Here is a 26,575-nt window from a genome sequence, read left to right on the forward strand (position 1 = left end):
AAGGTTTGCCCGAACTGTTGGGGTTGGCTAGCCTATCCATGATACCTGTAGAAACAGCGATCTCATTATTGACGATAGATTTCATCTGTTAACCGTGCAGCCTGTGTCTTCCTCATGGTCCTATGTATATATTGTCTTTACCAGTGTTGGAAAAATTTATATATAAGGAAGAGTCAGTGGGGGAAAATTCTTATCAGTTTTAGATAGATATATGTACATTATACAGGTTCCACACAGGTTCCATTAAGACTTAAATGACGGAACTGAACCCAGGAAATGCGCCACAGCGAACCGTAAGGGTTGTTTTGAGGAACAGCCCGATCAGTTGTAACAATATAATACCGTTCATTTTTAATATTTTATGGTCCTGTAATTTATATATTACCACAATGAATTTTACAATATTATTACGATTCAGTTTTAATATTTCTCCTGTTCAAGTTTCTTATCACTGACGCTCAGTTTCACTATTAACACTGTTCAGTTTTAAAACCTGATTTTAAAGATTTTCAATCAAATCTGAGTTCAGTTTTATTTTTGGTCATTATATATCATGGCATTATATAAAATCTAATATTAATACTGTATAATGTTAATTTAAAATTAAGTTTGGTGTACGTGTTTATTGTAATACCTTGCTAGACAATCACTGTCTGGGATCCAATTGGAAGGCAAGGTAACTGCCCCTTAATAACACCGAGGCTATTTTATATGCCACCAGCTGATGTACCCGTGCTTCGCTACGGGATTCTCAAAAAGACTGACTTTGTGGTTTTCCTAACTGAAATTCCATAGGTCATTACAAAAACGTAAGTATGAATGTAGCGATTAAAATCAATGCTATCATATAAAATACTCGATCAAATGGAAAGCCGCATGTTTTATCACTTTTAACGAACAGTGCTGCGGTTAGATTGCGGTGCCAATCTAATAGTCCAAACTTCCAGAGCTGGGATGACCAGGCCGCAGATTGCCATGAACACTCATCTGCCATTATTCCGCTAAGTATGCACACTGTTCATTCCAATCAGTGCCTCAGAGTAGGGATTGAATAGCCCGAATGCTACGATGATCCAGTGTGTTACGTACCAGTAGTATCAGAAAATTTATAAACCAGGGGAATGGCATGCTAAAGAAGAAAGTTACCTAACTCCCCAGCTACTTCCCATCAATATTCAGGCAGGCTGTTACACTCTGTACGACTGGGCGAGTTGACCGTGTGGTTAGCGGTGCGCAGCTGTGAGCTTGCATCCGAAAGATAGCAGTAATCCTATCTACCGGAGATGAGGGGCAACAGAAGACACAAAGCACATCACGACAAACAATGGTCAATGTAATGTTATTGTTGATCAATGTTATGAGCTTTCTATATTGTAGGCCTTCACATTTTGTTTTCTTTCGACTCTGTGATTTGTAAAATATTTTATGTCGTAAACAGTAGTTTCTTATTCTCCGAATTTACATACCGATTTTCATTATATACTCTTTACCCATTTTCTCGTAACTCGGCGCTGATATGGACTTAGTAACAAAAATCCAAATTCTTGAATATCTTTGTGATCATAGCCAGTACGGTAACAATGTATAAGACATGAATAATAGGAAATGTAATACTATATTGAGCCGTATCCGACCGGCCCATAATAATAATTGGAATATTATTTGACCAAATATGTGAAATTTATTTATAAAAAGTTACAGTCCAATATGTTAAAGCATCGTAACCCAAGATAGTTAATACCGGATGTTGAGCAAGACTGTAAGTCGCTGGATGTTGCTTCATATTTCCGTATGACCGTGAGAAAGTAAGCGTACCCACGCGCTGGCAAGGATCGACACGTGTATTAGGTGCTGACCAAGCAGGATATTTCAGCCAATGGGAACTTAAGGATTTGGCAAACCTGGAGGCTACACCGCGCCAAATATTAATTCCAGGATGACCAACATGCTCTGTGGATAAAGTCAGTTTCTGTAGACAATCGGTTTTCCACAGTTTCTGAAGTTAGATATATTTGGAAATATATTATAGAAATTGGTGGAAGAGATTTGCTAGTGTTTGAGCTGTGTTTTATAAATATATCACAATAAGTATTGTATCATCATACATGACGAACTCTCTGATTGGTGGTTGGTTCAGATACCCGGGAACCCCAACATTATTAGCGTCACCGAAGCCTCCTCAGTAACCCAAGCTCTGGAGAGCGTCACTCTGTAGCAAAGATTTGAGCAGTACGGTTGTACTAACTCTGGACTCTGTAGTAAAAGTTTGAACAGTGCGGATGTACCAACTCTGTGACTGGTGGTTGTAATTAACGTGGCGTTATTCCAGAAATAGTAACTGGTTCTCATTGATGCTTCAAATTGTGCAGTCGTAATATTTACTGTGCTTTGACAGAGTTTACTTTTAATCGATAAAGACGGTGTAGTGACCGCTGAGTAACAAGTGTTGTGGAAACGTGCTAGTGTTTCACTATTTCGCGACGGGCGCGTATTCGCGTGGAACTTCCGTACCGAACCGTGGGCTGCTTTTAAAACTGTAATTTTACCCTTTAAGTGATGTGTGATATATATATGTGAATCAGTGTGTTAGCTGATCTGGTAAAAGAAAGGGTATTGCGGCTCGCAGCATTAAGCAGCGAAGAGATTATCAACTATAGTCTTCTGTGTTCCAGTGAATTGTTTTCCAGCAAGATGATGGATACGCCTGCAGAGGAAGGAAGTGCATTCCCACATGTTAATGCTGTGATCAACATGGTGTAGATCCCAAAATTAGTGGGGATGTAAGCTGCTATCCTGGTTCCCCGAGAGTCATCTAAAGTAAGACGCACGTATTATATATGGCATGATATGTAAGTTATGTTAAGGTACTAGGGCAGTGTAGATAGAATTTTTATTTTCATTTAAAGTAAGCCTGACGGCATGTATTGGTTTAACTTTGTTACTATGGTAGATTCGGATACGAGATTAATGCATGTTTATTTTATTTTTATTTTGCTTTATGATTAGATGTTTGGGAAAATGAGGGATTGATAGGATCAGTTATTGTTGTAAATATAGTACTTAGAGTAGGATATTCCGAGTTTTCCTTAAATATATGCTAGAAGGGCTAGATCGACAGGTTCATTTTTATATTACGTCAAACACGTATCAATTCATTTTATTTCGGTTATTCAGAAAGACAGGTATAGCTATTTTGCATGATGCATGATTTTACAGAAGCTGCCAGAAGGAGCTGCAGAACGTCGTTGTTAAATTAAGATCTTTGAAGTTAAGTTGGATTTTGTTTGCCTGATGGTCTGCCAAGGACTCGAACAGCGTCTCGTTATGTGGAAAGGCCAGTAGGATTCATGAGGAATGATGAGATAATAATTGCATGCTTAATTATAATGTATTAGTGCAGGCCGATTGTATGCCTGACAAGATAGAGAGAAATTGTGCAGATGTGTGCGTCTGCCTAGCGTCTTCTGAGTATATTGTGATCAGAATGGACAGTGTTAATTCCAGACTATTGAGTCTGATGTTGTTAAATGGCCCAAGCATGCTAAGAAGAAATTAATATACGGGAGTTTCCGTGTAGTTGATGATGGGCGTTATCTCATGGCAAGCAGATTCCTGGCCTGTGTTATCGGCATGTGTGAAAGAGACAGTATTTCCTTGCGGCGGCCACGGGAGACAAAATCCAATCTTTAGCGTAGTGGAGTTCTATATTTCTTTACAGCTCGTAATCTACCCGGAAGTACATGACGGATGACCGCGCTATTGAGCGCTCAAACGCAGCAGAAGGAGGCAATGTTGCCCATTGCTTTCTTCATGACATCAAGGATTATTTATATGTTTTTCTCTTACAGGATAGTTTTACCTTATTATTTTGTGATTGCATACCTTGTCTCGTTGTTTTTAAAGGGAACAGCCCGAGTGCTGATGTATCGTTGGTTTATCTAGTTCTGTCTAGATCTTTTGTAGTGAACCGGGATTCACATTAGAAGCAGTGTAGCATTTAAGACTTTACTCGATATCCGATGTATATATATGTTTAGTTTGATTATTTGAATTATTGTAAATATAGTGTAGGATTTGCCCCTAGTATTTTGCATACCTTACATAGCGTCCGGTGCGTCTTAAGTATTTTTTCTTTCCGTCGTAAAATTTTCTTATAATGTAACTTTGATTTTACGGAAATAGTTTGATGACTCTCGGGAGTAACTTAATTTTGAAACCGTATCGTTGGGATGCGATAGTGTGAAACTCCATACCGAAATACCTCATGGCAGTGTTTGCATACACTTGTTGCCATACAACATAAACATTGGACTATGAGAAGATACTCAGTCTTGATTGATATAAATGTTCTTTGGTGAACTTGTTCTTTTTTATGTCAGATGTGTACATTACTCTATTAACGTCTCTGATTTCGATTTATTTCATTACTTTGAGTTCATTTTTACAAGTTATTATTTTTTTATTTAATTTATTTTCGAGTGATTTGATCGGGGATATTTGTTAATAAATCCATCTTACCCCCTATGATTGTTTCTCATTCGTGTTATACCTCCATTTCCTGTTATTAATTGCTATTTTAGTGTTGAACTTCGACTTTTATCCTGACCCAATCGACAACCAACCCACACTCTGCCCAACCCTGAGTTAGTCGGATGTTCATACAGGAATGGAGGCATCGTCCTAGAGGGTATTTACCCCTGGGTACGGTACAATATAGTTATGTAGCATTCATCGATTACACCTCTAATAAGAAATATTTGAGAATTACATTTTAGGCCTCCCCCTAAACTACCATTTCACTCAGCGTGAATAAAATAATTTACAGCCTAGACTATAGCGACTTATTTCCTGACTTTGCATACCAATTTTCATCAAGATAGGACAACTAATAACAACAATATTTGAGAATTAAATTTTAGGCCTTCCCCTAAACTACCATTTTTCTCAGCGTGAATACAATTATTGATAGCCTAGATTGTAGCAACTTATTCCCCAACTTTTCATACCCATTTTCTTTAAAATACGATCACTAATAGCATAAATAGTTGAGAATTCAATTTTAGGCCTTCCCCTAAACTACCATTTTTCTCAGCGTGAATACAATTATTGATAGCCTAGATTGTAGCAACTTATTCTCCAACTTTTCATACCCATTTTCTTTAAAATACGATCACTAATAGCATAAATAGTTGAGAATTAAATTTTAGGCCTTCCCCTAAACTACCATTTCACTCAGCGTGAGTAAAATGATTTATAGCCTACATTGTAGAGGCTCATCCCCCGACTTCACATACCGATTTTCATTAAATTCTCTTCAACCGTTTTCTCGTGATGCGTGTACAGACAGACAGACAGACAGACAGACAGACAGACAGACAGACAGACAGACAGACAGACAGACAGACAGACAGACAGACAGACAGACAGACAGACAGACAGACAGACAGACAAAAATTACGGAAAAGTAAAAAGTGCATTTTCTTGTTACTATGGACGTGACCGATACAGAAATACCATTATTTTCAGATTCTGAGTAATGTACAGACAAAACTCTTATTTTATATATATAGATAACATGGAGTTGAAAGAAGAGAACAGGTAGTATGAATGTGTGTCCGAAAATGGTAAATTCCTGATGTTACCCGACTTTCAAGCCTGATCTTATTTTGAATGCCTATAAATGTATTTACTGAAATTAAATTCGACCTCCTGATACACTAAAATGTATAGCTCTCTCTTTTCTAACTGGACTACAATGACTCCAAAATTCGGTTGGAAATAGTTAACCTCGAAGTTACCTGACTTACAAGTATATTCTCTGTATGTTTCAATAGGGTTATTTAATGGAATTACAATATAGTTACAATATGCCTGAATACAGGCCACAGTTCGTCACCTCAGGAATGTTGGAATACCTGAATTCCAATGATGTGCATCCTTGGATTGACTCCCAGTCGTATAATGACTGAGTGTTTGTGTTTGCCTCAATATCGTCTCTAGATGCAACACACCACATTATCCACCACTACAGGAACGCGGTAGTGGACACATTCTTTCACACAGAGTTGGCGTCAGGAAGGCAATCAGCAGTGAAATAGGGCCAAGTCCACATAAGAGACACAGTTTGCACTCATGATCCCACCAAAGTCAAGATCACCTCCATACAGGCCATGAAGGCCCTTGGAGGCTTGATGGCTTCCACCATTGTTAGCCGCGGCACGTGATGGGGTAGAGTGGTTAGCTCTACGCCCGGCCGTCTTTGCCCCCAGGTGTAGGCTGAGTTAACCTCAGGGCCATATGCACCTCCGAAGTGGGAAATCTCGTTTCTTAAATTTTACGACTTTCTGGCGGGGATTCGAACCCACGTCCTTCCGGGCGAACCGAGCACGCCTTTACCGCCTCGGCCAGGCAGCTCCTCATCCCACCAGGGCGTGGAAACAATAAACGGCAGAAGAGGAATTAAATTCAAAATCCAAAAATACTTTATTTTCGGTGTAGCTTATGCGGAATTTGATACCGGCATGTCACACAAAATGTGCTTCGGAATATACATCACTTATTAAACTGGCATAACATAAAATTACTTACATGCTATTCTAGACATTTACATTTGTGCTTGATCTGGATTCAATTAAAGCACTTCTATCATACATTTATTTAAAATCTCATTGCTCTCATAGTTGAAGTATTACAAAGAACATCTCTGGTGCTATTTCGACACATCTAAAAATGAATGTCGCGGCCACCAAATTAGGCGGGTCAGAGAAATTATGCTGTTGCCAAGGTTTTGTAGCAACTGGCGAAGAAATGTCTAACTGAAGACATCATTTCGGAACGCGAGGCAAGTTGTTCTCTCTCAAGCTCCTGATGTTACTTCATACAATGTTTAAAAAAATTATACTACAAGCTTCAGAAAAGACTGCTGATTTTAATGATATAACTATTTTCCATAAAAACCACTTCAAATAATTATTTAAAATAAAATCTTTAACGAGTAAATTTAAATCCGTAGAATCATGTATTGAAAATTCAGTGAGCGGCCAAGTTTTTATTTCTTCAGCCAATAAAATTTTGTCTGCGGGAAAAGTGTAAAAAATTGCCTGACTTATATTTTTTATCTGAAACATATTTCCGTGAGTCTTGTAATTTTCCTGGAAAGTGGCCCAGAAAGTGATCATGTAAATGTCGCTGGCTGAAGCAGTTCGGGACGCGCGCGCCAGCACAGGCTGCAGGACGCTTTAAATACTTTCGGAATACATATTAATCCGTATCAGTTTTATTACATTATAACTTTAAATATTTGAATACTGTATATTGTACTGAGTAATATGGAAAAAGAACTACTTTAAAGAATAGGTTAACATTAATTTACAATGAATTAAGAATCGGTTTCTAGCTTCCAGGCAGTCTAAGATTTCTTAGTCACTGTCATCACACATCACACTATCTGTCGAGTCGTCATTTACACTGATGGTGAATGGCTCCACTCTTTCGTTCCTTACTATATCCTTGGCCCAATCGTCTGTTTGAAGATTTTCCGCGCGATTAAAGCACTTTTCCCAATCTGCAGCAGTCATACGGTCGATGGCTTATGACGTGAGTTTTTCTACGTCCTTTATTTTGAATTTCTTGGTCCTCTCTGCCACTTCTCTCTTGACTTGAGCCCAAATTAATTCACATTCACTATCCATTTTAACTGCACTTACGGTGCGAGCTCGACAGCTGCATGACAGGGAATGACTCGGGTAAGGTGGCCTGGAGCGGATGGGCTTCAACTAGACAGCACTGCACGATCAGCGTTGCCAATCCGTGCTCGGAGGTAAGCAACTCTCGACCATCTATCGCTTTGCCGTTCCCATATCTGAAGACAGCGCATTTGGTGGCCGCGACAATAGATATATTGCACTATGCTCCACCTGGCCACGCTGTACGGATCAGAATGTTGACCAGCAACGAAGAGTGTAAGAGCACCAACTCTATATCATGGAGATGGGGATTTTTCGACGGAGTACGGGAATTAGACGATTGGACCATGTCTGCAATGACACAATCACAATAGGATGACTCCAATTTATAAAAAAAAAAATATGGTAGAGGCTCCTCCTCCACCATGCCAGATGTCCTGCGCATGAAACTGTCGCCGATTCAGCATTAAATTATGAAGACGATGGTCGACAGCCACACCGGGATATCTGAGCAACGGTGTCTGGATACAATTAAGTCTGATCTAAATGAATCAGCCTACAGCTGATGAGTTTGATAGACTAAAGTTGCGTTCTGTGATCCTTAAAACGGGCCCTAAAACGTTAGAAGGAGGAAGATGACGTAGAACTGGATCATTTTCCTCGCAAGTGAATCAAGCACGTCTAACCGGCAGGGCTAAACAAATCTCGACCTCGACGTCACATTCTCTGCATGAATGTACAGCAGGTAGTACACTGATTTGAATTTATGTGACTGCACACGGGGTAGAGGACGATAGAATCAATTGTACCACTAATCTTTGCGTAGCGTGACAAGCTCGTAATCCAGAGTTTCAGGAACGATTGAGTGCAATGAAACTGCACTTCACGTTGTACACACACCTTGCCTACTTTTACTAATTTGTGAGCATTAATAGATCTTGTGAGTGCCAACGGAATGTGAAGTACGTTGCCATAATAATACAATCCATAATACAAAGGCATCATTAATTAACCCTTTATAGGTTGCTGGTAAATATATTTACCACTTGGGTTTCCATAGAAACTGTTCAGATGGTAACACCCTAAGTGGCCGTAACTGTCTGCTTTCTAGTCTAGTAACGCTCTCTGGTAAGAATAGTTATCACTTTTTCCGAAACTCGCGCTTCACGGCTATTTGAGTCGTTCCAATTCGGGAAGTGGTACATATGTTTACCAGACAGCGCCACTTGAACACTCGGATAGCATTGTGTTGACCGTAAAATACAGCTCATTTTAAGCGAGACACTGGACCTCCCTGATTTATATAAGGCAACAATATATATATTTTTTAATATTTTGATTATTTTGTGAACATAGAATGCATATTTTGTGGTTAACTTTGAAAGATTTTATCCAAATTATCATTGGCCTACACATAAAGTACCAAGAAAAGCGAAATAGTGTGCTCGTTTTGCATATTGATAACGTACTCATTTTCAATGCAATTGGTAATACAAGTATCAGAAAATAAACTTCAGAGCTTCTAGTTACATGTTTTACATATTCCCTTTCCTACAATATTCTGGCCAACATGTTATATTCACTAATATGAAAACATGCAGCAAGAATGTGAGGTAAAGGATGTACGTTTTATCAGTCACAAGATGCATTAGCTTCCCAAATTATGAAAAATGTATTTATATCCAAACAACACTTCAAGTGTATTTCGGAAAAACATAAATTTAGTCAATCTGTATGGTATTTAGTTCCTATGAGTTCAGGGGCGTATATAGATAATAATAATAATAATAATAATAATAATAATAATAATAATAATAATAATAATAATAATAATAAATTCATTTTCACGGTAATTATGGAGGTAAGGATAGACTGCCTTATGTACTGGCTGACATCAGGGCTTCCCACAGGGGATGAATTGACAAATCAGACATATATTGGGGGGATATATCACAAAATTCCCCTCGCTCCCCTAGGCATTTGCCTGCCTGTATGCATATTTATGCTATTTTGTAATATATTCTTATACGATCTTAGAAATTAATTTTAGACGATGGCTTGGTCTGAATCGTATAGTTTGTAAGGAGAACTATTTGCCTTAGTTCTATATCTGTGTTATTGTTCCAGTAATGTCTTTTACGAACAAAGGCCTCTCAGAAGAGGCTATCCTCAATTTCATCACAGACCCCATGACCCCATGATTCTAGTGCAATTTTCAGAGCCAGCGTGACATTCATAATTCTATGTACTACTTGTTCCATGCTTTCCATCTGCATTTTGCACCTATTATGTGAAAAACACAATGGAAAGTAGTCATGTAAGCAAAGTGGTAAATACATTTACCAGTGCACACTCAGAGAAAAAAATAAATCCTAAATGCTCTCTGGTAAAAATACTTACCACCCCATATCGCATAATCAAACAATGTATTGACTCAGATTTTGGTCAAAACCTAAACAGTAGACCCCAGTGACATGGTATTTAATTAAGTAAGTAATATATTTTGTTCCCCAGGGTTTTGCCCTATAAAGGGTTAATGAGTCCTTAGTCATGCGACAACTTACATTTGGCCATGTTACGATAATCTATATAAATAAAATTGTTTCTGTTTGTCTGTTTGTCTGTCTGTTTGTCTGTTCCACCATCACGTCGAAACGGCTGGATAGATCTCAACCAAACTTCATATTTAGAGTATACTGACCCCGGGGAAGGTTTCGATATGCATATCATTTTAAAATCTTTGAAAAGACGGGGGTTTTATAGGAAAAACGGTTTTCCTCCATTTTCTCTTATACTATTATAGGCAAAATATCGAATTTGTCGTATAAGGACGAGACAAAGTTCAATTTAATCCTCTTGACGCAAAGAACAAAACTCGGTAAGCCCTACGGGCCCGAAAACCATGTTTTAAGGCCCTAAAACCAACCGTTACGGAGATATTGGCACCACACTACCCCTGCTCTAGGAATCGGATAAAGAAATGAACTGCCGTAACCATGGCAACGTCAGCTCCAGGATTCTAGAGCAGTGAGATTATGCATGTACGTTTGGGCATAGCTGTCAACCAAAATAGGTACAAATAAGACTTAATATCTGGGAAAAAAATATACTGTTGTGTAAGGCACTCATAGGACTCCTTTGGGCGGGGATGGAAAGGGGGTGAAGAACGAGTGTAAAAATCTATATAAATAAAATTGTTTCTGTTTGTCTGTCTGTTTGTCTGTTCCACCATCACGTCGAAACGGCTGGATAGATCTCAACCAAACTTCATATTTAGAGTATACTCATCCCGGGGAAGGTTTCGATATGCATATCATTTTAAAATCTTTGAATACACGGGGGGTTTATAGGAAAACCTGAATGGTTTTTCCACCATCACGTCGAAACGGCTGGATAGATCTCAACCAAACTTCATATTTAGAGTATACTCCTCCCGGGGAAGGTTTCGATATGCATATCATTTTAAAATCTTTGAATACACGGGGGGTTTATAGGAAAACCAGAATGGTTTTTCCACCATCACGTCGAAACGGCTGGATAGATCTCAACCAAACTTCGTATTTAGAGTATACTCCTCCCGGGGAAGGTTTCGATATGCATATCATTTTAAAATCTTTGAATACACGGGGGGTTTATAGGAAAACCAGAATGATTTTTCCACCATCACGTCGAAACGGCTGGATAGATCTCAACCAAATTTCATATTTAGAGTATACTCATCCCGGGGAAAGTTTCGATATGCATATCATTTTAAAATCTTTGAATAGACGGGGGTTTATAGGAAAACCACAATGGTTTTTCCACCATCACGTCGAAACGGCTGGATAGATCTCAACCAAACTTCATATTTAGAGTATACTCCTCCCGGGGAAGGTTTTGATGTGCATATCATTTTAAACTCCTTGAAAACACGTTGGGGTTATAGGAAAACCAAAATGGTTTTTCCACCATCACGTCGAAACGGCTGGATAGATCTCAACCAAATATCATATTTAGAGTATACTCCTCCCGGGGAAGGTTTCGATATGCATATCATTTTAAAATCTTTGAATACACGGGGGGTTTATCGGAAAACCAGAATGGTTTTTCCACCATCACGTCGAAACGGCTCGATAGATCTCAACCAAATTTCATATATACAGTATACTCATCCCGGGGAAGGTTTCGATATGCATGTCATTTTAAAATCTTTGAATACACGGGGGGTTTATAGGAAAACCAGAATGGTTTTTCCACCATCACGTCGAAACGGCTGGATAGATCTCAACCAAACTTCATATTTAGAGTATACTCATCCCGGGGAAGGTTTCGATATGCATATCATTTTAAAATCTTTGAATACACGGGGGGTTTATAAGAAAACCAGAATGGTTTTTCCACCGTCACGTCGAAACGGCTGGATAGATCTCAACCAAATTTCATATTTAGAGTATACTCATCCCGGGGAAGGTTTCGATATGCATATCATTTTAAAATCTTTGAATACACGGGGGGTTTATAGGAAAACCAGAATGGTTTTTCCACCATCACGTCGAAACGGCTGGATAGATCTCAACCAAATTTCATATTTAGAGTATACTCATCCCGGGGAAGGTTTCGATATGCATATCATTTTAAAATCTTTGAATACACGGGGGGTTTATACGGAAACCAGTATGGTTTTTCCACCATCACGTCGAAACGGCTGGATAGATCTCAACCAAACTTCATATTTAGAGTATACTCTTCCCGGGGAAGGTTTCGATACGTATATCATTTTAAAATCTTTGAATACACGGGGGTTTATAGGAAAACCAGAATGGTTTTTCCACCATCACGTCGAAACGGCTGGATAGATCTCAACCAAATTTCAAATTTAGAGTATACTCATCCCGGGGAAGGTTTCGATATGCATATCATTTTAAAATCTTTGAATACACGGGGGTTTATAGGAAAACCAGAATGGTTTTACCACCATCACGTCGAAACGGCTGGATAGATCTCAACCAAACTTCATATTTAGAGTATACTCATCCCGGGGAAGGTTTCGATATGCATATCATTTTAAAATCTTTGAATAGACGGGGGTTTATAGGAAAACCAGAATGGTTTTTCCACCATCACGTCGAAACGGCTCGATAGATCTCAAACAAATTTCATATTTAGAGTATACTCATCCCGGGGAAGGTTTCGATATGCATATCATTTTAAAATCTTTGAATACACGGGGGGTTTATAGGAAAACCAGAATGGTTTTTCCACCATCACGTCGAAACGGCTGGATAGATCTCAACGAAATTTCATATTTAGAGTATACTCATCCCGGGGAAGGTTTCGATATGCATATCATTTTAAAATCTTTGAATAGACGGGGGTTTATAGGAAAACCAGAATGGTCTTTCCACCATCACGTCGAAACGGCTCGATAGATCTCAACTAAACTTCATATTTAGAGTGTATTCATCCCATGGAAGGTTTCAATATGCATATCATTTTAAAATCTTTCAATAGACGGGGGGTTTATAGGGAAACCAGAATGGTTTTCCTCCATTTTCTCTTATACTATTGATTTTCTGTAAGCTTCGTTTACCGTACGTGAAACGTCTCTTCATTATAAACAACTTTCGTTATGTTCATAGTTTACCTTACTCTTTACATGACGGAGAAATTTACAATTTTCTGCTGGTACCATGCTCTGCATTGAGTGACCGACAGACCGACAACGAACCTACAGGTTACCATGGCAACGTCTCTGACTGCATGCCAGCAGGGAAGTAACGTTTTGCCATTTTCCTCACCATGCTTTTAAATTCGTGGTTGTTCCTTAGGTAGAAGGCAGGAGAGGCGTCAATTGGCCTATCTGCGGGATATTGGCGGAATATCGTTGGATGTTATAACCGCCTTCGAATAGATTAAGTAATAACACCATTAGTCATCTTCTTATTTTTTGTTTACCTAGGAATCACTGGACCTAAATTTCTCCTCTGTTACCGCTTTATTATATCCATAACTCACACTAGCATAATTTATTGAGGGTCATTTGATTTTCCAATACATTAACTAGGCATTTACATATTTGTCGTTTTCCGGCTGTCCTCAGTTATAATCCATTTTCTATTACTTTCAACTCTCTTAACTGTACTATTTTCTTCCTTAATTACGCCGTATGTACGCGAATGCTACAAACTACTGGATGTATTCCCACCAATACTCATATTTAGAATACACCTGTCCTTGATAGGTTTTAGGGCAAATATTGTTTCTAAATCCCTGAACTGACTGGGGGTTTATACGAAACCGAAACAGTGATTTTGCACTTCCACAAAATATACACAACCAACGTTAATTTAAATCTACCTGCCTTGGTAGAAATTTTTTTCTAAACCTTTTTTCTCATGTGCATCATTTCGATATGAGGATTAATAAGGGAGATATCATTAACGGACCGTTTTTCTGTACAAGTCCCAACGGACTTAACTCTCGAGCGGGTGCGTGTAAAGCGTATTCCTTACAACTTGAAAACTACTGAAGACATTCGAACCAAAATTCATATTTAGCATCCACCTGTCCAAAGGTAGGTTTTAAACGTAAATAACATTTCATGTTCCGGAATGGACTGGCGGTTTATAGGGAATCGAAATGGTGATTTTACTCTTCCACAATATATACAGAACAAGACCAACCTGACTGGAAATCGACCAAACGTGATGGAATTCTACCTCTAAACCTTTTTTTCATGTGCATTTTTTCGTCAGGAGGATTAATAAGGGAGATATCATGAATGGTCAGTTTTGCAGGTTAAGTCCAGCGGACATAGCCAAAAAGGTGTTTTACATGGAGCAGATTCCTTATCTACATAAATCAAATCGTAACGACTGTGTGCCTCTACACTGACTATTTTGGCGAAATTTTCGTACAGCTTTCCGTTTAAGGGGTAATATTGACCATCTGCATAATTTTTGGTTTAGTTTCCTGAAAGTCCTAATTTTTACCCGCCTCGCACAAAATACAGATTGCGGCATAATCTGCCAGAAGAAAAAGAAGATAATTGAAGTTTGACAAAATTATACGTTTTAGCCTGTAACGAACGGAAAACATCCTAGATCATTAAATTTTTCACTTTTTATCCGCGAAGAATATAGAAATATGCAGGCAATTTTAATGATGGTGCAGACCTTCGGAAATTCCTATCACATAACTGATTGCACAATATTCGTTCAATTTGGAATGATCTACAACCTTGGTCTTATGACTTTTTGCCGTATCTGTATCCCTTTTACGTTTGATTTTTCTCTATTAATGGATGTTAAGTCAATTTGGAATTTTCACATGCATAATTCATACCTTCGATTACTTATATGAAATACAGAATCATCAAACTCTTCACGAAAATTGGCCCACCCAGTAGCCATATATCAGCCAAATGCTATGTATGTAGCTGTCACATAATTATCCGAAAAGTAATGTAATGTGAGATAATCTTACAAGAACGTTACCCTGTTCCACGTTTCTAACTCAATCTGACCCAAGAATAGATGACATATCATAGGACCAGGCATTTAGGCCACTAAATCCGGCGTGTCTTATGGTATAATCCTTTGTCGATATGACGTACGTTTAGTAGCAGTTAATCTGTAAATGAAGGTCTTCAATATTGTAAACACGCATATACTTTCGTATGTCGATTTGTAGTGATCGAGAAAGGGTTGGTCTGCTATTGTAATCAGTACTCCCCACACCGACTTTGTGTGTCATACTTTGACTGGCAGTATGAAAGGGTTCCTTCTCCAACTCCTGTGTAACTGTCATTAGTAAGGAAGGTCTACAATTGTAATGAATAGTTCACTTCTCGATTTGACTTGCAGAAGGCAAGTGAGCATGCAGTTTTGTTTAAAACTCCCCTACCCGATTGTGTTTGGCAGTAGGCAAGGGTGCCCGCCATTATAAAGAAATGTCCTCATGTAAAATGTGACTGGCATTAGGCATAGTGGCCTGCTATTTTGATGGAAACTCACCAACTTGGTGTGACTGGCAGTAAGCTGGCTGGAAGTAGGAAAATGGGCCTGGCATTATAATGATAACTGCACAACTCAGTTTCGAGTGATAGTAGGGTAATTGCCTGCCATTATAATAAAAACTGTAATCTGTCTGGAAGTAGGAAAGGGGGGCAGCCATTTTAACGAAAACTCCCCAAATCGGTTCTGTGCGCATAGTAGGCAATGGGGCCTGCAATTATAATGTAAACTTCCCAACTCGATTGTGAATGGCAGTAGGCAAGTGAGCCTGTCGTTATATCACAAATCCATAACAAACACTTTACATTGGAAACAACGTACGGGGACCTCCCCATGCTCTTTCTCGGATAACGCTAAGAGACATGCAATTTTAAAACAATCTTATTTACTACATGCACACTATTTACTTCGATATTCGAATACAATGTAGAATACCGTAGCGAAGCACGGGTACATTCGCTAGTCTGTTCTTAATTTTCGTGGAGAATCACATGAATAATAATAATGAGTTTACATTCCACTGAGTACTTTTACAGTTGTCGGAGACGCCGAGGCGTTCCTTCACGAGCCAGTAAATCTATCGACACGAAGCTGACGTATGTGAGCACCTTAAGAAACGGCGGAACGAGTCGGGTTCAAACCCGCCAAGTTGGGCTTAGAAGGCCAACAGTGATTTGACTGTGGCACTCAGCCCAGAGAGTATTGTTTGGCCATCACAATGCGGTGAGATAAAACCAAACGCATAGAAATCTTATACAACAAGATTATTATCATTGTAAAATAATAATAATAATAATAATAATAATAATAATAATAATAATAATAATAATAATAATTTTACAATTTTCTTTACGTCGCTCGACAGTGATAGGTTTTATGGCGGCGATGGGACAGGAAAAGGATAGGAGCCGGAAGGATTCGACCGTTGCCTTCATTAAGGTACAGCCCCAGCATTTTCCTGGTGTGAAAATGGGAAACCACGGAATCCCATCTTCAGGGCTGCCGACAGTGGAGTTCGAACCCACTATCTCCAAAATGCAAGCTGAGACCCAAACCGCACAGCAACTCACTCGGTACACAAGATTAATATATGCCTTCAATTCAATTTAGACACACGTAACACAGTATTTAAACAAAGATAATGATTAGAACAGGATGGGATGACGACTGATTGGCTGAATGGTCAGCGTAGAGACTATCGGTTTAGAAGAATCCAGATTCGATTCCTAGTCAGGCTGGAAATTTTACTCATGTGTGATTAATTGTTCTGCTTCGGGGACTGGATATTTGTGTTCGCCTTAAAACAAATCACTTCACATACACATTGATGCTAATCATCACAGAGACACGCATTGGTGAATAACCTACATCCCACGACAATGGGTTGGCTTCATGAAGGGCATCTGACAACAAAAGGGAATCAAATCCAAATGTGGTATTGACCCTGAATAACTGACAAAAGACCAGAATAATTAAGACGAAAAAGAAGATGGAAGTACGAAAAGGTGACCATGAAAGACACTCCAAAATTTATAAGGGAACATGAGCTGGTCATGAAAGGTGGACGAGATAGATGATAGGTAGAAAGCTGGCTGAAGTGGATGGAAACTACAGTGTATGAGGCTCACGTTGGAGTCATGCCACTTCATTCATAGATCAGAAACAGTGAGTCAAACCGAGGTGACCAAATGAAGTGAAAAACAAGCGTGTAATTTTCCTCGCAATCTCTCCTTTTTTCTCTAACGTTATTTCTAGCACTTCGTGAGTACGGAAAAGGGTCCCTCTCACAAGGCTGAAATGAGGAATCAAGTTAGCTACAATCATGGCATGTCATTTACAAGAATTTTGGGAACCATTATCAAGGCAAGATTAAGTTGAGAAGAAGTGACTGTTTAAAGATATAAATATTTTATTTATAACGATACACCACATATCTAACAGCAAATTTACCACACATTTAAAGAGCATACCATTTGAAGAAACACTATTAAAATAAAGCGTGTTAATTAAACAGAAACATTCTTTACACAGTTACGTTAATCCTATTAACAATCAACAGACAGTTTAAAAGCGAGACAATTTTCCATGGAAGTTTGGAATTTCCTTTGATCGTGTTTTATGAATAGCCAAACATGAAGCACTCTTATTAATATTTAAGAATTTTAGGATCCTTCGATCTTGAAATTACCAGATTTTCATTTCTCAGTGTAATAATAATAATAATAATAATAATCGTATGGCCTCAGCTACCGTGTGCAGACATTTCAATTTGACGCCATCTGGCGTTCCGTTTTACTGTAGGCCCCCACTAGATGGCAGGCCGAGTAAACCGAAACTCTCTTGGGCGTCTATGGCTGAGATTTAATTAATTTTGTCGGGTAAACACCAAATGTGTCACCGGAGATCTTTTACATGCCAACATCGTACGACATGGAGTGTCGAATGGACTTTTTTCCGCCCTTCAAAAATCCGACTACCTCTGCCGGGTTTGAACCCGCTATCTTGGGATCCGGAGGCCGACACTCTACCTCTATCCTCAGTGTGGCAGTAGGTTAATCAGTTTGTTTGGCACACCTCTTCAAAATGATAGCTAGTACACTGTTGAGACACCACTACAAGCCACCTTTCAAGCAATAATGTACCGGTAGTGAGAGTGCAGCACGGGAGATAAGTCCTTGCCGCATTGGGGCGAAACAGTGGGTGTTTCACGATTGATTATTGGTATGGTGTTGACAGTCAGTGAAATTAAATTATGGTTCCGTACTGGGTCTAACAGTCGCTGGCTGGCCGAGACGGTAAAGGCGTGCTCGGTTCACCCGAAAGAACGTGGTTTCGATTCCCCGTCAGGAAGTCGGAAAATTTTAAAAACGGGATTTATACTTCCGGAAGTACATATGGTCCTGAGGTTCACTCAGCCTATACCAAAAATGAGTACATGGTTAATTCCTGGGAGCAAAGGTGGCCGGGCATAGAGCTAACCACCCTACCCCATCAAATGCCGAGGTTACTCCTCCAAGGGCCTTCTTGGCCTGAACGGAGATGACTTTGCTTTTACTGGGAACTCATACCTTTGCTGGTAAGATGCATTATACGTACCCATGGTCTGGAACAAATTTGTTACTTTAATTGATCAACCTTGGTCTCAATCTTGGCTTTGACAGTATGAAAGTGACTGAGGTATGAGTAGTGCTAGTAATGCCATTCCTTATACAACCAGTCTCGTTTATGAATGGTATGAAAGTGTTGCTGGTACGGTTGGGTGGAGCGAGCTTTTCAGTGGGTTTATCAGATTGATATCCAGTAGTACCTTCACGCTCTATGAGAAAAGCAACGGGAATCTACCTCGCTACTCCTTCCCCCAATACATCTCCTCAGTGACGCCTAGACTTTCTAAAACAGCCAGTGGTGGATCTGGTGAGGATCCAACTAGCCTTCGGGCTGAGGATTTTACATGCATACTAAGGAAATTACGGAGAAAAGTTGCTTAACACTGCAACAGTTTTCCGATTCTCATAACTCTCCTTCTAGTTCCCAATGGCTACAACTTATTACACATGCATATTTTACATTCTACGACGGCCGACCTCAGTGGCAAAGTGGGTCATACGTTATCCCCTATTCCGAAAATAATAAGTTTGGCCCCGGATGGGTTCAATGCCAGATGAAGAGACCTTGGCATTTCTCAAAATCTGTAGCGATGAGCAAAAACATGGACAGGAACATGAAACAAAAAATATTGTTTTTCTTCATCCTTATTTTCCTTTCTTTCTTTTCTTTTTTTCAATTCACTCCTGCACTTTTCCCTTCCCACCATGTACTTCTATTTAAATACGTGTGTATATGACAGAGACTTTCACCAAGTCTGTAACAAATAAATCGATCCGGTATTCCCTGTGGATGAAATTAGTATGCTAGTGACTCACGTACGGGGGAGTTCCAGCCCTCATAACTCCGCGGTCTCCAGCGATGCGTAGCTCGTTCTTCTCATGAAACATTGAAGGACCCGTTAGCCGGACTGCTCATAATCTAAAACATTAAAGCGTCGATAAGAAAGTACTTTCCAGGTATACTCATCATTGGACTCCTTGTAGCTAGAACATCTTCTCTTGATCCAATATCCACCGCTTCGCCGTGCCAACGAGTTGAATGTGGGCTTCAGACCTTGCAACTGTCGCGAGTCATGTGATGAAGTGGACGATTGAATTTATGTAACTTTTAACAATAATTAGATCAAGCTTGTTAACCAAAGAGTGATAGAATCAGAAACATTGTTTAAAAGCAACCCTTCTGCAGGTATGATCGTTAAGGTGTCAAATATTTATGGTCTGGCATCGTGATTGATCGATTCGATTCCCACTGGTGAAAAAAAAATTCATCTCATAATATTCATGGTGATATGTAGTTTTTAATCACTAGATTGCGTACCAAAAGCCCGGGTTCTATTCCAAACCTCTTCTCAGTACTCAGATGAAGTGAGGACATATGACGCTTTTGATAGTAATTCATCGGTCGGTAGATGCAGAGTGGGGTTGCGGCCTTAGGGTTTCGTCCCCTTAGAGGCCACGGTTTGCCCGTGGTCCACCAGCTCTGTACTCTGACCGGCCAACCGAGCAGAGGAAAGTTGGCCACGGCTCTACCGTGGCTCTACGCATCTGCATTCGGGAGACGGGCCTGGGGCACAGTCCGGACTTCACACCTGGTCACACCCGTCGGCTGTCCTGAGAATTATTTTCCGTGGTTTTTCATTTTCCTGCACTAAGGCGAATGCCGGGACAGTTCGTAGTCTAGGCCACGGCCGCCCACCCCGTCACCTTCTCCCCACATCTCCTTCACCGTAACAAATCTCCCGGCCTGAGAGACGGCGTCACCGTCTAAGAGGCACGTCTCCCCCTTCAGGGGCGGAATGAAAACGTTTAGTAGTAATAGTAGTAGTAGTAGTAGTAGTAGTAATTCATCCATGAGGCCTTTAAGCCATGAGTAAATCCCGTTGTGTTACTCGGTAAGTCTAGGCTATGCACTGGAACTAGGTTTCATCCACTCCCTACGTAATTACCATCATCATCATCATTATCATCATCACCACCACCGCCACCACCACCACCACACAATCACCCCCACCAGCACAAATATATAACATGCAGTAATCACACTGGACAGGGAAACACATACATTCGAGTAATGATCTTCACTTCTGGGCAAGAGGGAACGTCTAACGAACGCCCAAAGGAAGGCTGATCGAAAACTACGAATCATCACGACCAGTGGACTCGTATCCAACAAGGGGAAGCCACAGCTATGGGATTACCGATATTGTTCAAATTTTGGGAAGTTGATCCACGTCAAAAATAAATAGATAACCCCTTGAAATTTAACAACATGCACAACTTTTGACATTTGGGGGCGTGGAGGAGGGGAGGAGGACTGATTCTCCGTAGTACTGCTGGTCTAATGGTTAGCGTTCCTACTTGCCCGCGCATCCGGGAGATAGTGGGTTCGAACCCTACTGCCGGCAGCCCTGAAGATGGTTTTCCGTGGTTTCCCATTTTCACACCAGGCAAATGCTGGGCCTATACCTTAATTAAGGCCACGACCGCTTCCTTCCCATTCATAGACCTTTCCTGTCCCATCGCCGCCTTAAGACCTGTCTGTGTCGGTGCGACGTAAAGCAACTAAAAGAACTAACTTGCCTGCGGGCGTTTTGGACTCGAGGCAGGCCAGGGCATTATTCCTTTCCCTTCTTTCCTTCTACCGTATTTCTGTTATCTTTTATCTGTTTCTTATCCATGTGGACTAGGAAATGGATTAAACATGAAGTGAATCATAAACTCGTCCCGTCGAGCCACTCGTGGTTTGCCAAACCTTCGCTTCTTCTGCTACTTTTATTACTGCTGTAGTTATTGTAAGAGATCGAAACTGTTTACTTTTGTTCTATACCGATTATTGTATAAATATTATGAAAATGTAAGGTTCGTTACAGTTTAAAGTTATCAAGATTTAGTTTTTTATCCTAGAGACTACATTCATTTAATAATTTTAAAGTTAATTTTTATGTTAAATTAAATTTTCGTTTAATTTTGAATAGTTATAGTGCACAATTTATTCAGTTTATTAGGTGTATATTTATGTGATTTCGCATAGTAGTAGGCTTCATAGCCTGACTCCTGCCACGTACAGAAAGGCATTAATAAAAACTACACCGGGCGAGTTGGCCGTGCGCGTAGAGGCGCGTGGCTGTGAGCTTGCATCCGGGAGATAGTAGGTTCGAATCCCACTATCGGCAGCCCTGAAGATGGTTTTCCGTGGTTTCCCATTTTCACACCAGGCAAATGCTGGGGCTGTACCTTAATTAAGGCCACGGCCGCTTCCTTCCAACTCCTAGGCCTTTCCTATCCCATCGTCGCCATAAGACCTGTCTGTGTCGGTGCGACGTAAAGCCCCTAGCAAAAAAAAACTACAAATAAAGGGTACAAATTAAATTTAAATACTAAATTTCCTAGTAGCATATAGAGTTAACGATAATTATCACTAGCCTTAAATATTTCTCATGGAAGCACTAAGGCATCTTTGATTGTAAATAGATAAATGGCCACTGCAAAATTCATTGTCATCATATGAGAATGGTAGTATGTTGTCAATACGAAAAGTAGCAAACATGGAATTCAGAAAATGAACAAATTTGGCGATCCATTTTGCTCCATTTCTGATTTTAGGTTACACTTCTTTGAAAATGTTGTCACCTGGGTACAAGAAAAACGTATAGCTTGGCCTTTAAATAAATGAGCAATCCTAATAAAATAGAATATTTCATGGATGTATAATGTTAGGAATAAAACGTGATAGTTCAATGTAATTTAGAATAGATTATTGAGATCGAAGTGTAAGTGAAATTTGAAGTTATTAAACCATTCTTGATTAATATATCGTTCCTAATCGTAGGATAGTAACTTGTACAAATGATTTTTTTACCGTTCCTTTACGTATTGTGTTGATTAGCACAAATTTTGTTATGGTCCAAGGAGTTATGAGCCCTGGGACACATGTTCGTGTGTAGTGTTTCAGGATTGGATATCCTGACGGGTAAGGATTTGTGTGTGAAATGTCTGATAAAATAAGTACGGTTTGAAGTAATATTTAGTGATAATCCTATGGTTTGGATCCCACGTTAAATTGTATGTCCAGAAATTAAAGTTGGTTGGGTCTTCCGACATAACAAAGTGAAGCTTGTTGAGTGTTGAGTAGCTCCTTAGATCTCAAAGGACTTGAAATCATAAGGAAAGGGCTAGTTTGAAACTTGTGTTAAAATGTTGGTAATTAAATAAAGGTATTCACGTTAAGGTGTTGTCATGTTATGCGAGGGCCTTGTTTGGTCGTAGTGTCGTTAGGAGTGATAAAGGTTATGGAAGTTGAGCTACTTTAGCTTGCATTTTCAGAAAGTACCTTTGAGTTGACATTATGTGTAACGTAGGTTGATTAAATCCTAATTTATATTGATCATGCTTAGTGAAGTTTAGTTGGCTTCATTAGTGACCGTTATAACACAGTGGTGTAATCAACCATCATATCGTTTCGTCGGATTAATTTAACGCAGAGACAGTTTATATTTCACGTCGATATTCTTTTAGTTTGAAGATATTACAATTTATGATGGAGGTGATTGATGTTCACGTAGATATTTTTCTTCTAGGGTTGTTATAGTGATAGTTGTATATAGCTGATCATGGAGGATTGTTGTACTCAAGGGCCGTGGTCAGTGTTTCAGTAAAATAATTTCGTGTGGCTATTTCTAGCCGAGTGCATCCCTAGTAAGGCAGACCCTCCGATGAGTGTGGGGGCATCTGATATGCGTAGGTAACTGCGTGTTCTGTGTGATATGTGAGTTTCAGGGATGTTGGGGACAGCACAAACCAGAGTCCTGCAGCCATACCCACCGCGCAGCACTTCAAACCCACGGGCTCCGGCAGCCCAGCCCGTGCAGTGCCGTTCTCTTCCGACGCGGCAGCGTACTGGCCCACAGCACTGGGCTCATACAACCCATCGCAGTCCACCGCACTGGGCAGGCTCAGTAGAATAACCTTGAGTACTTCTCCACAATAACATGTGGGCCGTGCACAGCGAAATGTTCACGTCATACTACTATTCGGATCATTCACACTACGAATTCCCGTAAGCTAATAACATATTTTAAAGTAGGCTAATCGCATTTGGAAATTAAATGGTAGAGATTTCTCCTGCACTGTAATAATAATAATAATAATAATAATAATAATGATAATAATAATGATAATAGAAAACAAATAGAAACTTTATTATAAATTAATATTCCTTTGCAATTGACAAGTTAACTGAAAAATGAGTCTAAATAACACTAAGCATATTCATAGGACTTCATTCGCGTTTACCTCAAAATACAAACAGAAATGACGTGCAATATGCCAACAATAAAAAAAAACCTGAACATAGCTTTTACTTAGTGTGCGTAGTTTATTGGTCATTGTTAATGGTGGTGGAATGGAATTAGTGTGAATGAAAAGGAGAGCATCAGCAATTGTCTTGTTATAGAAGAGAATGAAGCCCGCTGAACTTACATTTCTCTCTGAAGCTGAACTTGATGCTTGCATATATATTACTTTCTTAGCGATCTGGTGAAATTTTGAATAGCTTTGTCCATTTATTCTCAAATAGGACGCTATATCTATCTTATTCCATTCCACAATTTTGCTTTAAATATCTTTCCAGCTCATCTGTTGGAATAGGAGCATCATGAACGTCAGTCCACGAAGAAAACTTCATTACTTTGGCAGGTTGTGACATAGTCGAGGAGTCTGATGACACGGAAACATAGAATGTTCGTCATTCAAGCACACCTCGTTCATCGTAAGTTCTATATCTAATCATAAAAAGACAAAATCAGTCCGACTCCTTTAATCTACACTAATATAAAAAGAGAGAGCGCGAATTGTGTTAGTTTGTGTACTGGAGAGTAATCTCAGAAACTACTGGACCGATTCTAAAAATCCTTTTACTAATGTAAATATACATTATCCCTGAGGGACATGGGCTGTATTTTATTTTCAAAACAATTCGAGGTGGAGGGCGACGGGGAAGATATATAAATAATAGGCTAATATAGGCGAAATATCGAATTTGTCGTGCAAGGACGAGACAAAGCCCAAAGAATAAATCTCGGTAAGCCCAACGGGCCCTAAAACCGACCGTTATGGAGATATTGGCGCCACACTACCCCTGCTCTCGGAATCGGATAAGGAAATGAACTACCGTAACCATGGCAACGCCAGCTCCAGGATTCTACAACAGCGAGATTATGCATGTACGTTTGGGCATAGCTGAAAACCAAAATTGATACACATAATCCCTGAGCATATGTACAATATATCTCGAAAACTTAACATGTTACAGACGTGAAGTGGTATTTATAATCTCTTTTAAAATTAAAGAGACATGTATTATTTTGTTTTTGGAAAACCACTTAACGTTGGGGGGGGGGGGGTTGTAAAAGGGACTGAAAAGGGGGTTGAATTAATTTTATTATGGTACTGATATCTCAAAAACTGAAGTTGTTACAACGTAAAAATTGGTATTTAGAGTCTCCTTTAAGAAGAAAGAAATACGTATTTTTTGGTTTTTGAAAATACACTTAAAGGGGATGAAAGGACTGAAATATTAGTTGAATTATTTGTATGAGGATACTTATATCTAAAAAACCTAAAGATGTTGCAGACGTGAAATTGGATATTTGAAGTCACCTTTAAAAATAAAAAACTCATTTTGGGGGGTGTAAAATTAACTTCGGAAGGGGGGGGGGGCGTTGAAATAGGTGTTGAATTATTTTCATGAGGATACAAATATCTCAAGAACTGAAGATGTTACAGTCATGATAATTGCTATTTGGTAGCTTTTTTATCAATAAACACATATTTTTTTGTTTTCGGAAAACCACTTAAGGGACTGAAAGGAATTGAAAAAGCAGGTGAATTTTTAAAATGAGTACCGGTATATCTACAGTGTATGTCAAAAACTTTACATATTACAAACATGGAACTTGGTACTAGGAATGTCCTTTAAAAATTTTATTTTCGGAAAATCCACGTAGGTGGGGGTGGAGGAATGGCTGGTAAAGGGGTTGAATTCTTTTTATGCGGATACTTATATATCAAAACCTGAAGATGTTACAGATGTGGAAATGTGTATTTGTGATCTCCTTTAAAAATAAAGAAACCTTTTTTTTTTCTTGAGAGAAGACGTTCTCACGTGTACTGATCTATGTCGCATGGTCATCTCAGGGATTTTCAGATAATGTCATAGTACAGTACCGAGGAAAGATTACTTTTATCAAATTACGAAATCCACGCGAGAAGGCGCGGGTAACTGCTAGTGTGTACATAAAGTTCACTGCAGTTCGTACAACACACAAAATTAACGTCTTTCCCAACACCGTCAACTGCAGGCTTGAATACCAACCAAATACGACTTTTAAGTTTAGGATCCGGTTCAGAAGTCTTGTAATGTGCGATTTTTAGTTCGTTTGTCCCTTTTTTTACTTCACGACTTTTGCCACGGTTTCTTTTCTTTTGGAACTACAGTCCGCATTCGTTTCCGATAACAGGATAGACGGATAAGTCAAACTGGATACCACAGCAAATTTGATCGGCTCCACTCGACCGTAATGCAACGCACTCCGCTGACACGCAGTGCATTGTACACATTGAAGCAGTCAGCCCATAGAACTACCACAGAGCTGTCCTTGGCTCACCGCGTACGAATAACAGAGCGCTGCCCAGACCGGCCGGTGCTAAGGCTCTATAAGATGGGTATGCTTAGCCGCCATTTTGGTTCATGCATGCGCAATGGCCATGTTATCAAACTCTAGTTTCTCCT

General features: G+C 39.5%; 1 protein-coding gene across 1 annotated transcript in view; it reads right to left on the reverse strand.

The window, feature by feature from the left end:
- Positions 1-18,779, reverse strand: part of LOC137500360 (neuropeptide SIFamide receptor-like) — a 189,743-nt gene extending 170,964 nt beyond the window's left edge. The window contains exon 1 of the mRNA XM_068227143.1: positions 18,748-18,779. Coding sequence (XP_068083244.1) covers positions 18,748-18,779 — 32 coding nt within the window. The remainder of the gene's footprint in view (positions 1-18,747) is intronic.
- Positions 18,780-26,575: the final 7,796 nt, after the last annotated feature.

The sequence above is a fragment of the Anabrus simplex genome, chromosome 1 (assembly GCF_040414725.1).
Source record: "Anabrus simplex isolate iqAnaSimp1 chromosome 1, ASM4041472v1, whole genome shotgun sequence".
Taxonomy (NCBI): Eukaryota; Metazoa; Arthropoda; class Insecta; order Orthoptera; family Tettigoniidae; genus Anabrus; species Anabrus simplex.